Source organism: Nerophis ophidion, linkage group LG07 (assembly GCF_033978795.1).
Source record: "Nerophis ophidion isolate RoL-2023_Sa linkage group LG07, RoL_Noph_v1.0, whole genome shotgun sequence".
Taxonomy (NCBI): domain Eukaryota; kingdom Metazoa; phylum Chordata; class Actinopteri; order Syngnathiformes; family Syngnathidae; genus Nerophis; species Nerophis ophidion.
In genome coordinates, this window is record NC_084617.1 from 9,936,312 (window position 1) to 9,951,892 (window position 15,581).

Genomic DNA, 15,581 nt, shown 5'->3' on the forward strand with positions numbered 1-15,581 from the left:
GACATTCAAAAAATTCGCTGCCGTTGTGTCCTTGGGCAGGACACTTCACTCTTTGCCCCCGGTGCCCCTCACACTGGTGAATGAATGATGAATGAATGGTAGGTGGTGGTCGGAGGGGCCGTAAGCACAAACTGGCAGCCACGCTTCCGTCAGTCTACCCCAGGGCAGCTGTGGCTACTGATGTAGCTTACCACCACCAGGTGTGAATGAATGATGGGTTCCCACTTCAATGTGAGCGCTTTGAGTATCTAACAATAGAAAATCCATCCATCCATTTCTACCGCTTATTCCCTTTTGGGGTCGCGGGGGGCGCTGGCGCCTATCTCAGCTACAATCGGGCGGAAGGCGGGGTACACCCTGGACAAGTCGCCACCTCATCGCAGGGCCGACACAGATAGACTGACAACATTCACACTCACATTCACACACTAGGGCCAATTTAGTGTTGCCAATCAACCTATCCCCAGGTGCATGTCTTTGGAGGTGGGAGGAAGCCGGAGTACCCGGAGGGAACCCACGCATTCACGGGGAGAACATGCAAACTCCACACAGAAAGATCCCGAGCCTGGATTTGAACCCAGGACTGAAGGACCTTCGTATTGTGAGAAAAGCGCGATATAAATCTAATCCATTATTATTATTATTATTAAATTTGATTCTACAGATTTTCTAGATTTGCCAGAATATTTCTTTTTCAATTTTAATCATAATAAGTCTTAAAAATCATAAAATGAAGAATTAAATTAAAAAGTATTTATTATTCTTTACAATAAAAAAAATAAATTTACTTGAACATTGATTTAAATTGTCAGGAAAGAAGAGGAAGGAATTTAAAAGGTAAAAAGGTATATGTGTTTAAAAATCCTAAAATAATTTTTAAGGTTGTATTTTTTCTCTAAAATTGTCTTTATGAAAGTTATAAGAAGCAAAGTAAAAAAAAAAAAATGAATTTATTTAAGCAAGTGAAGACCATGTCATTAAAATATTTTCTTGGATTTTCAAATTTTATTTGATTTTTGTCTCTCTTAGAATTAAAAATGTCAAGAAAAGCGAGACCAGCTTGCGAGTACATAAATACAATTTAAAAAATAGAGGCAGCTCACTGGTAAGTGCTGCTATTTGAGCTATTTTTAGAACAGGCCAGCGGGCGACTCATCTGGTCCTTACAGGCTACCTGGTGCCCGCGGGCACCGCGTTGGTGACCCCTGATCTACAGTACCTCCCTCCATTGTTTTCATGTTTATGTTGTTTCTGAGCGTGTATGACCTCGGGAGGGGCAGGTCCAAACTGTCAGCAAATTATTTCAACTCAATGTGTTATTTTCCCACTTCATACCTTCTTTAAGATGTTTTGTTTGTATAAGTACCTTCTATAATGCTTGGATTTTCAACCTCTGTGCCAGAGGACCGGCCGAGAAAAAATATTCCGCTTAAAAAAGTCTTCCCAGGCGCCATGTTCTCTCCCATTCTCACTTCTTTTGCCTTGTTGTCCTCCGCAGAGATGCAAAGATGTTGGCCTTGACGAGCTTCCACAACTGGTTCAAGTCGTCCATCCACAAGTTCCTGCAGGTGGTCCACGACCGCTCATGTGACAGGATCTGTAAGGCGGTGGAAACAGACAAGGTAAAAGATGCAGAAAGACTCTGGTAACCGTGGTAACCGCTCTGTGATCTCCACTAGGGACGAACGGACTGATTGTTTCAGTGTGTCCAAACAAGAATGTCATTCCAGTGACAATTTCTTCCAAGCTTCCCCTATTATTAATATTATTGCTCGTGTGGTCAGATGGAGGCGGTGCAGCAGGAGCGCCACAGCTCCTCGGCATTGGAGGTGACGTCCTGCTTCAGACAAGTGAGAGACATCTGGCTGCAGCTGGCCTGGCCGGACTCCGCGGGCGCCTTCATCTTCGTCACCCGCCTGACCGACGTAAGCGACGTTTACGTTTGACCTCCGACCTTTTGAAAAGGTTATAAGTGGCGGTTTGGTTCATTTCCAACATGCGTCAGTCACTCAGTTCCAATTCTACTCACACAGTTTAACAAGCAGGAAGAAGCAGAGCTTTTATAAATTCAGGGATCGACAGAATCTTGCAGTGTGAAATCGTGACTACCACAGAAATTGCTGCTTTCAGTTGTTCATTGGAATTTTTAATGAGGAAACCTGAATGAAATTTGATAATAGAATAATTTCAAAAAAGCCATGAATTGCATAAATATAAAACAAATATATAAAATATTAGATTACATTATATATATATACATTCATAAATATAGTGTATATATGTTCATTATTTCCACTAAAGTTGGTAGAGTGGCTGTGCCAGCAATCTGAGAGTTACTGGTTCAATCCCCACCTTCTACCATCCTAGTCACGTCCGTTGTGTCCTTGGGCGAGACACTTCACCCTTGCTCCTGATGGGTCCTGGTGAGCGCCTTGCATGGCAGCTCCCGCCATCAGTGTGTGAATGTGTCTGTGAATGTGTGTGTGAATGTGGATATACTGTCAAAGCGCTTTGGGCTCCTTTTAAAAAGGGGTAGAAAAGCGCTACAAAAGTACAACTCATTTACCATTTTATGTATATATATATATATATGTATATATATATATATGTGTGTGTATATATATATATGTATATGTGTGTGTGTGTGTGTGTATATATATATATATATATGTATGTATATGTGTATATGTATATGTATGTATGTATATATGTATATGTATGTATGTATGTATGTGTGTGTGTATATATATGTATGTATGTGTATATCTATGTATATGTATGTATGTATATATGTATATGTATGTATGTATGTGTATATGTATGTATATGTGTATATGTATGTATATATATATGTATATATACATATCTAAATATATATGTATATATATATGTATATATATATATATGTATATATGTATGTATACAGTATATATGTATATATATACATGTATATATATATATATGTATATGTATATATGTATATATATATATATATATATATATATATATATATATATATATATATATATATATATATATAAATAATACTAATACAAAATAAGACTAAAATAAAAAAATACACTTCCTCTACGTCTACTACTACTACATCTGCTGGTACTAATAATAGTAACACGAATAGTATTAATATTTAGTGATAACAATAATAGAAAGTTATATTAATAATACTATAATACAATTTTAATGTATAAAATGTAAATAGACATAACTCTAACAAAATAAACAAGTAAAATAAGAAATTATACTACCACTACTACGTTTACAGCTAATGTATTAAAATGTACTTTGAAGATATTAAGTATTAAAAGGATAGGACTACTACTGCAAATAGTAATTATATTGATGATCATAATAATTAAAATACTATTTAGTAATAATAATACAATAGTTATTTTCAGACATTATAATGTACTTTGTATATGTAAATCAAACATAAAAAAATGTAAATAAATTTTGCGATTGTCCAAGTTACCACTTTATGTCTGTGAATTCTTCAAAATGATGTCCTAATGTTGCAATCACGCAGGACTAATCTGGAGCTTCTTTGCCGTAGAATTTTTGCAGCGAGGCCGTGAGCTACTCGGAGCTGCTGACACGCAAGATTGAGAGGAACCAGCTGGGCCGAGACCACAAAAGCTTCATACTGCAGGTAACGCCCATAGCAAGGCGAAGGTGGCGGAGGGCGCGGGTTGACGTGGGAAGCAAATGTCAGCCATGGCCTTGGCGTGGCGTCCCAGCAGGGGAAAAGTGCGCCTGATGCGTTCACAAACAAAAAAAAAAAAAGCAAATTGCCTCTTGTCAACTGTCAATCATTCACACCCTCGCCCCTTTGCTGTCTGTAGCCCTGTTTCTTTTCCTTCGGCTTTTCTCCACCTCCGCCCTTCTTTCTTTTCTCGTTTCCTCCTCCTCGCTTGCCCGCCAGCTCTGCGTGGCCCTGAACAACGTGGAGCACGTGCGGGTCTTCCTGGGTCACCTGCCTCGCGACCTGGACTGGTCGGGCGTGGAGCGCGCCATGGAGGAGTCGTGCGGGGCCGAGGGCAAGGAGCAGGTCTACAAGGCCCTCAACGGGCAGCTCTTCAACATGGACCTGGACCTGCAGAGGGAGGCTAAACGCCTCACCGCGCTGCTCACTGACAAGGTACGACACGGGTTTAGTTCGATACATACTTGCCAACCCTCCCGGATTTTCCGGGAGACTCCCGAAATTCAGCGCCTCTACCGAAAACCTGCCGGAAGAAATTTCCTCCCGAAAATCTCCCGAAATTCAGCGGAGCTGGAGGCCACGTCCCCTCCAGCTCCATGCGGACCTCAGTGGGGACAGCCTGTTTTCAAGTCCGCTTTCCCACAATATAAACAGCCTGCCTGCCCAATCATGTTACGATATCTACGGATTTTAATAAAAAACTGCACACACAAGGAGACGAAGCAGAAGAACGAGGAAGTTAAAGCCATAGAGTGAATCTATGTTGTCTGTCGCCATCTCCTGGTGAATGTTGCCTATAGCGTTATGGGGTTGCTTTTTGATTGGCCAACGATTTACGTGGTGTTGCGCACCTGACGGCAAGTGACTCTCGCCAGTACGCAAATGGCAGAACAAAGGTTATTCAAATAGTGAAAGGTAAGTGTTGTTGTTGGTTTTTTTTTAGTAACCAGCAAGCACAGTACAGTTAGTAGAACTGTGTTTTTTATTACTGTGTATTTGATAGGTGGCGTCTGAAATTCAACTATTCACTTAAAGTCAAGTATTTCATACATATATATATATATATATATATGTATATATATGTATGAAATACTCGAGATGGTGAATTGTAGATGTAAATATACTCCTCCCCTCTTAAGCACGCCCCCCACCACCCACCTCCCGAAATCGTAGCTCTCAAGGTTGGCAAGTATGGTTCGATATGAGAACTTTAGTTAGATTGTCCGCCCTGAGATCGGTAGGTTGTGAGTTCAAACCCCGGCCGAGTCATACCAAAGACTATAAAAATGGGACCCATTACCTCCCTGCTTGGCACTCGGCATCAAGGGTTGCAATTGGGGGTTGAATCACCAAAAATGATTCCCGGGCGTGGCACAGCTTCTGCTCACTGCTCCCCTCACCTCCCAGGGGGTGAACAAGGGAATGGGTTGAATGCAGAGGACAAATTTCACCACACCTAGTGTGTGTATTAATAATAATTGGTACTTTAACTTTAAAGGCCTACTGAAATGAGATTTTCTTACTTAAACGGGGATAGCAGGTCCATTCTATCTGTCATACTTGATCATTTCGCGATATTGCCATATTTTTGCTGAAAGGATTTAGTAGAGAACATCGACGATAAAGTTCGCAACTTTTGGTCGCTAATAAAAAGCCTTGCCTGTACCGGAAGTAGCAGACGATGTGCGCGTGACGTCACGGGTTGTGGAGCTCCTCACATCTGAACATTGTTTACAATCATGGCCACCAGCAGCTAGAGCAATTCGGACCAAGAAAACGACAATTTCCCAATTAATTTGAGCGAGGATGAAAGATTCGTGGATGAGGAAAGTTAGAGTGAAGCACTAAAAAAAGGCGACGGCAGTGGAAGTGAAGTGAATTATATTTATACAGCACTTTTCTCAAGTGACTCAAAGCGCTTTACATAGTGAAACCAGATATCTAAGTTACATTTAAACCAGTGTGGGTGGCACTAGGAGCAGGTGCACTGGGGTGCACTGGGAGCACTTGCCCAAGACACTTGGGCAAGTGTCTTGCCCAAGGACACAACGGCAGTGACTAGGATGGTGGAGGCAGGAATCGAACTTGCAACCCTCAAGTTGCTGGCACGGCCACTCTACCAACCGAGCTATGCCGCCGATTCAGATGATATTAGACACTTTTACTAGGATAATTCTGGAAAATCCCTTATCTGCTTATTGTCTTAATAGTGTTTTAGTGAGATTATAAAGTCATACCTGAAAGTCGGGGGGCTGCGGTGACCGCCAGTGTCTCTGAGAGAAGCCAATGGAGGAGCCAAGATCACAGCTGCCTTTTTGACAGCTGCAGGAGGAGGTCGCATAATCCGCTCATGTCTCCCGTAAGAGCCGACTTAATATCACAATTTTTCTCATCCAAAAACTTGTTGGTTGACGTAGAGCAGGGGTCAGGAACCTTTTTGGCTGAGAGAGCCATGAAAGCCAAATATTTTAAAATGTATTTCCGTGAGAGCCGTAAATGATTTTTAACACCGAATATATTTGTCAGGTTCAAACAGTGATGACATCTATTAAACAGACAAGAAGCAAGGAATTAAACAGAGACTGGATTCAATTTAGCTCCATAAGGAGAAACCCGTAGACCTGTACCTTTGTACAGTGTCATCCCACGCTCTGACAAGAGCTCTTTCATTTGGACTTTCCTAGATTACAACAACTAAATCCGTGCATCTCTTATTCTTTTTAATAACATTGTTATTCTGAAGCTAACCAATAATAAATAAAACACTTTTGACCTTTAATGGGACTTCTTGAACAGGTGCAGTAGAAACGGATGGTTGGATTCAAATGCATGAGAATGCTTTATATTTTGAACGTTATTTTTAACACTGTGATTAAGCGGAATTATTCATTACTCATCCTGTTAAGCAACGTCAGCTAAGATTGATCCGATAGCCAGATGCAGTCATCAAAAGAGCCACATCTGGCTCGAGAGCCATAGGTTCCCTACCCCTGACGTAGAGAAACATGTTCGCTTGACCGCTCTGTGTTAAAGCTTCACAACAAACAAAGAAACCCCGGCTCTGTTCCGGTTGCTAAAGGCACCGCTTTCCACCAACAGCATTCTTCTTTGACGTCTCCATTATTAATTGAACAAACTGCAAAAGATTCAGCAACACAGATGTCCAAAATACCGTGTAATTATGCGATAAAAATGGACTACTTTTAGCCGTCTGTGGTGCTGGGCTGAAATGTCCGCTCCAACCAATAACGTCACAAGCACACGTCATCATTCCGCGACGTTTTCAACAGGATACCTCGCGGGAAATTTAAAATTGCAATTTAGTAAACTAACCCGGCCGTATTGGCATGTGTTGCAATGTTAATATTTCATCATTGATATATAAACTATCAAACTTCGTGGTCAGTAGTTGTGGGTTTCAGTAGGCCTCTAAGAGTCATATTGCTATAAAAACTGTCAATTTTCTTACGCACTTTTAACCTGTCAACTAAATATCAGTGGTTATGTTTACTCGTTTTTTTACCCCATGGTAACATTTGAGTTCCTCGGGTTTAAAATGTGCACATTTAGTGAGCTCCACTATGCTAAAAAAACAAACAAACATGATATTATTGTTATTTTTATCTGCATGACTTGTGTCCAGATGCTGCCTGAGCTGAGACGGTACATCCAACACATCAGCTTGTCCCCAGACTCCATCAACAATGACGACGTACGTCTCGAGGCAGCTTAAGTACATCGTGTTTAAAATGACGCTGCGTCATACTTTAGTGTTTGTGTGTCGTTGTCAGGCTGTGGCCCCGCTCATGAAGTACCTCCAGGACACCGTGGTCATCCTCACTGACACACTGGTCAAAGACAACCTGGCTCGGTAATTACCTTCTTTTTTCTATTTAACTTCATGTACAAACCCCGTTTTGCATATGAGTTGGGAAATTGTGTTGGATGTAAATATGAACGGAATACATCCATGCATCCATCCATTTTCTACCGCTTATTCCCTTTCGGGGTCGCGGGGGGCGCTGGCGCCTATCTCAGCTACAATCGAGCGGAAGGCGGGGTACACCCTGGACAAGTCGCCACCTCATCGCAGGGCCAACACAGATAGACAGACAACATTCACACTCACATTCACACACTAGGGCCAATTTAGTGTTGCCAATCAACCTATCCCCAGGTGCATTTCTTTGGAAGTGGGAGGAAGCCGGAGTACCCGGAGGGAACCCACGCATTCACGGGGAGAACATGCAAACTCCACACAGAAAGATCCCGAGGCTGGATTTGAACCCAGGACTGCAGGACCTTTGTATTGTGAGGCAGACGCACTAACCCCTCTGCCACCGTGAAGGTCATTTAACACACACTTCTTACAGGAATACAATAATTTGCAAATCCTTTTCATTCAAATGAATGCACTACAAAGACAAGATATTTGATGTTCAAACTCGTAAAAAAAAAAAAAAAAAAAATTCTAATAATAAATAACTTAGAATTTCATGGCTGCAACACGTGCCAAAGTAGTTGGGAAAGGGCATGTTCACCACTGTGTTACATCACCTTTTCTTTTAACAACACGCAATAAACGTTTGGGAACTGCGGAAACTAATTGTTGAAGCTTTGTAAATGGAATTCTTTCCCATTCTTGTTTTATGTAGAGCTTCAGTCGTTCAACAGTCCGGGGTCTCCGCTGTCGTATTTTACGCTTCATAATGCGCCACACATTTTCCATGGGGGACAGGTCTGGACTGCAGGCGGGCCAGGAAAGTACCTGCACTCTTTTTTTATGAAGCCACGCTGTTGTAACACTTGTCTTGCTGAAATAAGCAGGGGCGTCAATGATAACGAACATTTGTGAAGTGAATTATATTTATATAGCGCTTTTCTCGAGTGACTCAAAGCGCTTTACATAGTGAAACCCAATATCTAAGTTACATTTAAACCAGTGTGGTTGACACCGGGAGCAGGTGGGTAAAGTGTCTTGCCCAAGGACACAACGGCAGTGACTAGGATGGCGGAAGCGGGAATCGAACCTGCAACCCTGAAGTTGCTGGCACGGCCACTCTACCAACTGAGCTTTGCCGCCCCGTATGTTGCTCCAAAACCTGTATGGACCTTTCAGCATTAATGGTGTCTTCACAGATGTGTAAGTTACCCATGCCTTGGGCACTAATGCACCTCCATACCATCACAGATGCTGGCTTTTGAACTTTGCGCCTATAGCAATCCGAATGGTTATTTCCCTCTTTGTTCTAGAGGACACCACGTCCTCTGTTTCCAAATATAATTTGAAATGTGGACTTGTCAGACCACAGAACACCTTTCCACTTTGCATCAGTCCATCTTAGGTGAGCTCGGGCCCAGCCAATGGGTTTGGCTTTGCATAGTCGAGTTTTAACTTGCACTTACAGATGTAGCGACCAACTGTAGTTACTGACAGTGGTTCTATGAAGTGTTCCTGAGCCCATGTGGTGATATCCTTTACACACTGATGTCGCCTGAGGGATCAAAAGTCCGTAATATCATCGCTTACGTGCAGTGGTTTCTCCAGATTTTCTGAACTTTTTGATGGTTTTACAGAGCGTAGATGGTCAAATCCTTAAATTCCTTGCAATAGGTCGTTGAGAAATGTTGTTCTAAAACTGTTCGACAAGTTGTTTACAAATTGGTGACCCTCGCCCCATCCTTGCTTGTGAATTACTTTGCATTTCATGGAAGCTGCTTTTATACCCAATCATGGCACCCACCTGTTCCCAATTAGCCTGCACACCTGCGGGGTGTTCCAAATAATTGTTTGATGAGCATTCTTCAACTTTCCTGGCCTACCTGCCGTCCAGACATGTCTCCCGTCGAAAATGTGTGGCGGATTATGAAGCGTAAAATACGACAGCGAGACCCCGGACTGTTGAACGACTGAAGCTCTACATAAAACAAGAATGGTAAAGAATTCCACTTTCAAAGCTTCAACAATTAGTTTCCTCGGTTCCCAAACGTTTATTAAGTGTTGTTAAAAGGTGATGTAACACAGTGGTGAACATGCCCTTTCCCAACTACTTGGGCACGTGTTGCAGCCATGAAATTCTACGTTAATTATTATTTGCAAAAACAAATGAAGTTTATGAGTTTGAGCATCAAATATGTTGTCTTTGTAGTGCATTCAACTGAATATGGGTTGAAAAGGATTTGCAAATCATTGTATTCTGTTTATATTTACATCTAACACAATTTCCCAACTCATATGGAAACGGGGTTTGTAACAACAAAAATGCTGTGTTTTTGATTGATGCCCTCATAGGTATTTCGTTGTGTGTTTTTTAAATTTTGGTGTCGTCGACTTGTTCCAGAGTTCTGCAGAGTCTGTGGGAGCTCTTGGTGCGCATGATCCTGGACTCGGTGACCGAGAACCGAGGCATTCAGGTGGAGTTCTACAACCGCTTCCAATACACAGTGGAGGTCAGTTGATGACGTGGTTTCTTGCCTGGGATTATTCCCATGTTGTGCACAAAATCCCCCCAGACAAGAATAATAAAAGTCTCTCATATGAAAACTCTCAGAGGTCTACTACGCAGATGCAGCCTGATGACGCAATCGCGCTGCATTTCAATGTTGCTCATTTAAAACCAGATTTATGATCCGTCATTTTCACCAGATTTGAGGTCGTTCTTGACTCAAGAGGTGCATATGTCAAAATGAAAAAAAATAACTGTAGTCACACACCCGAGGTCGTACTAAAATAAGACAAGATAAACCGTTTTTTTAAAGGCCTACTGAAATGAGAGTTTCCTATTTAAACGGGGATAGCAGGTCCATTCTATGTGTCATACTTGATCATTTTACGATATTGCCATATTTTTGCTGAAAGGATTTAGTAGAGAACATCCACGATAAAGTTCGCAACTTTTGGTCGCTAATAAAAAAAACGTGCGTGTACCGGAAGTAGCAGACGATGTGCGCGTGACGTCACGGGTTGTGGAGCTCCTCACATCTGAACATTGTTTATAATCATGGCCACCAGCAGCGAGAGCGATTCGGACCGAGAAAGCGACAATTTCCCCATTAATTTGAGCGAGGATGAAAGATTTGTGGATGAGGATATTGATAGTGAAGGACTAGGAAAAAAATAAAATAAAAAGCGACGGCTCCGGGCGGCGGCATTGTGAGCATTTCAGATGTAATTAGACACATTTACTAGGATAATTCTAGAAGATCCAATTATCTGCGTATTTTTTTAATAGTGTTTTAGTGAGATTGTAAAGACATACCTCAAAGTCGGATGGCTGCGGTGAACACGCCAGTGTCTCAGAGAGAAGGCGAGGAGACAAACTCGCAACTGCCTTTTTTGACAGCTACTGCAGGAGGACGCATAGTCCACTGATGTCTCCGGTAAGATATATATTACAATTTTCCCATCCAAAAACATGCTGGTTGACATAGAGAAACATGGTAGCTTGACTGCTCTGTGTTAAAGCTTCACAACAAACAAAGAAACACCGGCTGTGTCTCGGTGCTAAAAACAGCTGCAATCCACCAGCAGCATTCTTCTTTGACGTCTCCATTATTAATTGAACAAATTGGAAAAGATTCAGCAACACAGATGTCCAAAATACTGTGTAATTATGCGATGAAAAGAGACGACTTTTAGCTGTAAGTGGTGCTGGGCTAGTATGTCCCTTCCAACCAATAACGTCACAAGCACGCGTCATCATTCCGCGACGTTTTCAACAAGAAACTCCGCGGGAAATTTAAAATCGCAATTTAGTAAACAGAAGGCCGTATTGGCATGTGTTGCAATGTTAATATTTCATCATTGATATATAAACTATCAGACTGCGTGGTCGGTAGTAGTGGCTTTCAGTACGCCTTTAAGGTAAACTCAAAAGTATGTCAAACCAATAAATCCTACCCTGGACTCGTAAAGGGTTAATGTGCCTTTTTTTGTCTGTCTGTGATGTAGACGCTGCTGCAGTTCCTCCATGACAACGGGAAGGGTTTGTCCCTGGAAGACATGAAGAGTGGCGACTACAAGGTCATTTAACACACACTTCTTACACAACTACTGGATCTTTAATGTGGATTCATAATAGTCCGTCAGCATGAGGACATTTGTTTATGCGGAGGCTGAATAATGGTGAAAAACATGCAAAATGACATCAACCATATTAATATCATTCGCTTAAATGCCAAACTGTATTTTTATTTGTATTTTTGCTTGTTTAAAAAGTTACTCACTTCCTGATTAGGTCCTGTAATCCCGTAAAGTAGGGGTGTCCAAACTATGGCCCGCGGGAAGTCCCAAGTTAAAAACTATAAGCTTTTTATATTGTTATTATTCTTTTTATTTAAAATCTGTCCTTACTAGTCCATTTTGCACCAGCAAATCATAGTCTAAAAGTGCATTTTACCATCGATAACGTGACATGCAGCTAGTGTACTCTTTAAGTCAATTGGTGCGTGGGGAATATATATATATATATATATATATATATATATATATATATATATATATATATATATATATATATATATATATATATATATATATATATATATATATATATATATATGTGTATATGTGTATATGTGTGTGTATGTATGTATATGTGTGTGTATGTATGTATATGTGTGTGTATGTATGTATATGTGTGTGTATGTATGTATATATATGTATACGTATATGTATATATGTCTATATATATTTATATATATATATGTATGTATATTTATGTATATATATATATATATACACACACATATAAAACCAAATATTTGTATGTGTGTGTATATGTATGTATGTATGTATATATATGTATATATGTGTGTATATGTATGTATGTATATATGTATATATGTGTGTGTATGTATGTATGTATATATATGGATGAATGTATGTATATATACAGTATATGTATGTATATATGTGTGTGTATGTATGTATGTATGTATATATATACATATATATATATACATATATATATATGTGTATATATATATATATATATATATATATGTATATATATATGTATATATATATACATATATATGTATATATATGTATATATATATATATACGTATATATGTATATATATATATATATATATATATATATATATACATATATATGTATATATATATATATACATATATATGTATATATATATGTATATATATATATATATATACATATATATGTATATATATATATATATATACATATATATGTATATATATATATATACATATATATATATATATATGTATATATATATATATATATATATATATATATATATATATATATATATATATATATGTATGTATATGTGTGTGTGTATAGCCCGGCCCCCAGCAAAATTGTTTTAACGCAATGCGGACTCAAAAAGTTTGGGGACCCCTGCCCTAAAGGGAAGGTACATAATAATGTGATGTCTTAGTAGATCCATCCATTTTCTACTGCTTGTCCCTTTTTGGGGTGGCGGGGGGTGCTGGAGCCTATCTCAACTGCATTCGAGCGGAAGGCAGCGTACACCCTGGACAAGTCGACAAGTGGCAAAAGAATTGATGGTTGGATGAACTTTTTAGTTGAATGTTTTGCACTGCAAGATTTTGGGGAATTTTTTTCCAAAAAAAGAAAATCAAATATACCATAAGAATGGCACTATATTTAAAATGTGTAATCATTACTCATAAAATTATGACACATACTCATACACAGAACAATAAAATGGTTTAGTTAACTTTCTTTTGTTAATCATTTTTCAAATATATTAGAATTTTTTTCACACTTTTTATTTTTTTTTATTTTTACTAAAATAAGTAATGTAATGTAAACATTGCATATTTTAAACGTGTAAATATTACTCATCATATGTATTCATACATAGAACCATAACATGGTCCGGTTTACTTCACTGAAAAAAAATATGTAATTAATACGGAATATATATTTTTTATACTTAGTCATGTTTTAAGATTTTTCTAAAAATTAGATATACTGTAGGAATATCATAATAGGTGCAATTAATATACACAACACATACAGTATTCTTGTCTTGTATTATTATGTATTTTACAATGTACTTTTATATTTTCTGTATTTTATTGTATTACTTTCAACTTTTATATATTGTATTTTGTTTATCCAGTAAAGCGTCTGAGTATTCATAAAAGCGACATACCAAATAAAATGTATTATTTTTATTATTATTCATATATAATACACAAGAAATACTTTTTTCACATGTTTTTTGGAATATTTTTGGTGAATGAATCACAGCCTTTGTACTCATCTATTTCATGAATAATATTTACCCTTTTAACTCATAAATATTTCAAACGCAATCAATGTTTTGTTCTTATTTTGTATTTGCAAAATTATTCATTCATTCAGAATTTTCATTATTACTAACTACATAAGGTGGTTCTCACAACATAAAGTATAATAAAGAACACACTATATTTCATAAAGCCGGTTCCAATATGTTAGTTCAAGACAAATATTTACTTTAAACCTATTTTATTGTTCATTACTGGCCTGTCTGACATTTCAAATTGTCCGGCTTGCCCCTGACAGTTTGTTTGTGTTTTAGTTTTTTCCTCTGTGTGTGTAGCATTTCCTGCCAGTGCTCTTATTTTGTCTGTTTCCTGTCTTTCTCCCTGAGCGCTGTTTCCCCTCAGATGCAGCTGATTGGCATCTGACCACACCTGGTGTCAATCAGCCCGTTCCTATTTAGACCTGTTTGCTCCTCCAGTCAGTGCTGGATTATTCTATCAGAGTTAGTTTGTGACGAACCCCAAGATGCAGAGAAGGAGGCAGGCATTTTGCAGGGAGAGGATGGTGGACCACCAGCAGGGAGCGCCACCATCCTCTCCGGTGGGCCAGCATCAGGGGGCGCCACCATCCTCTCCCTGCAAAATGCCTGCCTCCTTCTCTGCATCTTGGGGTTCGTCACAAACTTAACTCTGACAGAATAATCCAGCACTGACTGGAGGAGAAAACAGGTCTAAATAGGAGCGGGCTGATTGACACCAGGTGTGGCCAGGTGCCAATCAGCAGCAACTGAGGGGAAACAGCACTCAGGGAGAAAGACAGACAAAATAAGAGCACTGACAGGAAATACTACACACACGGAGGAAACAACTAAAACACAAACAAACTGTTTACCTTCTTTTATGCTTTATTATTCCATTCTACTAATTGGCACACTGCAATTACAGCTCCCCTTTCTATTAATGCTAAACGTTTCATGTATTTTTATAATCCTATCCGGCAAAAATACCACATAATAACATTGCTGCACCTAAGAAATACAACATGTATGTCTTCCTTCGTCCTGACGCTGCTTCAGGTGCTGGAGGAGGAGCTGAAGCTGAACAAATGTTCCTCTTTCGAGCTGATCGAACAATACTACCTGGAGAAGATCTCCCTGCAGGTGCGTTCCGCCTCGTCGACCGCCATGACGGGCATCGATCCTTCCGCACGACATATCTCTCTTTTCTTCCTTGCATTTGAACCAAACTGCATCACTGAAAAACTACGCGGGAACCTGTTTATGTCCACTACTCATCACGTCCTCATCCTTCTCTGAAACATTCAAAAAAATTACTTCAATGAAATGACATGTTGCTGTATTGTGTTTTTTTATAGCAGATTTGTGGGTAAATTATGGGTGTCCCGATATCAGATATCAGTCGGATATCAGCAACAAAACAAATATATTATATTGAGTATAGTGCATTTACCTGTGCAAAGTTGACAGCCAGTTAACATCTAAATGTCCTCCAAGTTTGGTCTTTTCTCATATTTTAGACAATGGGGTCTCCGTTGTGGTATTTTAGGCTTTATATTTCGCCACACATTTTCAA

General features: G+C 39.3%; 1 protein-coding gene across 1 annotated transcript in view; it reads left to right on the plus strand.

The window, feature by feature from the left end:
- The window catches only part of LOC133555872 (BAI1-associated protein 3-like), a 155,398-nt gene that overhangs the window by 126,192 nt on the left and 13,625 nt on the right, over positions 1-15,581 (plus strand). Inside the window, exons 22-30 of the mRNA XM_061905317.1 lie at positions 1,499-1,622; positions 1,785-1,925; positions 3,572-3,667; positions 3,941-4,156; positions 7,365-7,433; positions 7,513-7,592; positions 10,063-10,171; positions 11,673-11,744; positions 15,065-15,148. Of these exons, the coding sequence (XP_061761301.1) occupies positions 1,499-1,622; positions 1,785-1,925; positions 3,572-3,667; positions 3,941-4,156; positions 7,365-7,433; positions 7,513-7,592; positions 10,063-10,171; positions 11,673-11,744; positions 15,065-15,148 (991 nt within the window). The remainder of the gene's footprint in view (positions 1-1,498; positions 1,623-1,784; positions 1,926-3,571; positions 3,668-3,940; positions 4,157-7,364; positions 7,434-7,512; positions 7,593-10,062; positions 10,172-11,672; positions 11,745-15,064; positions 15,149-15,581) is intronic.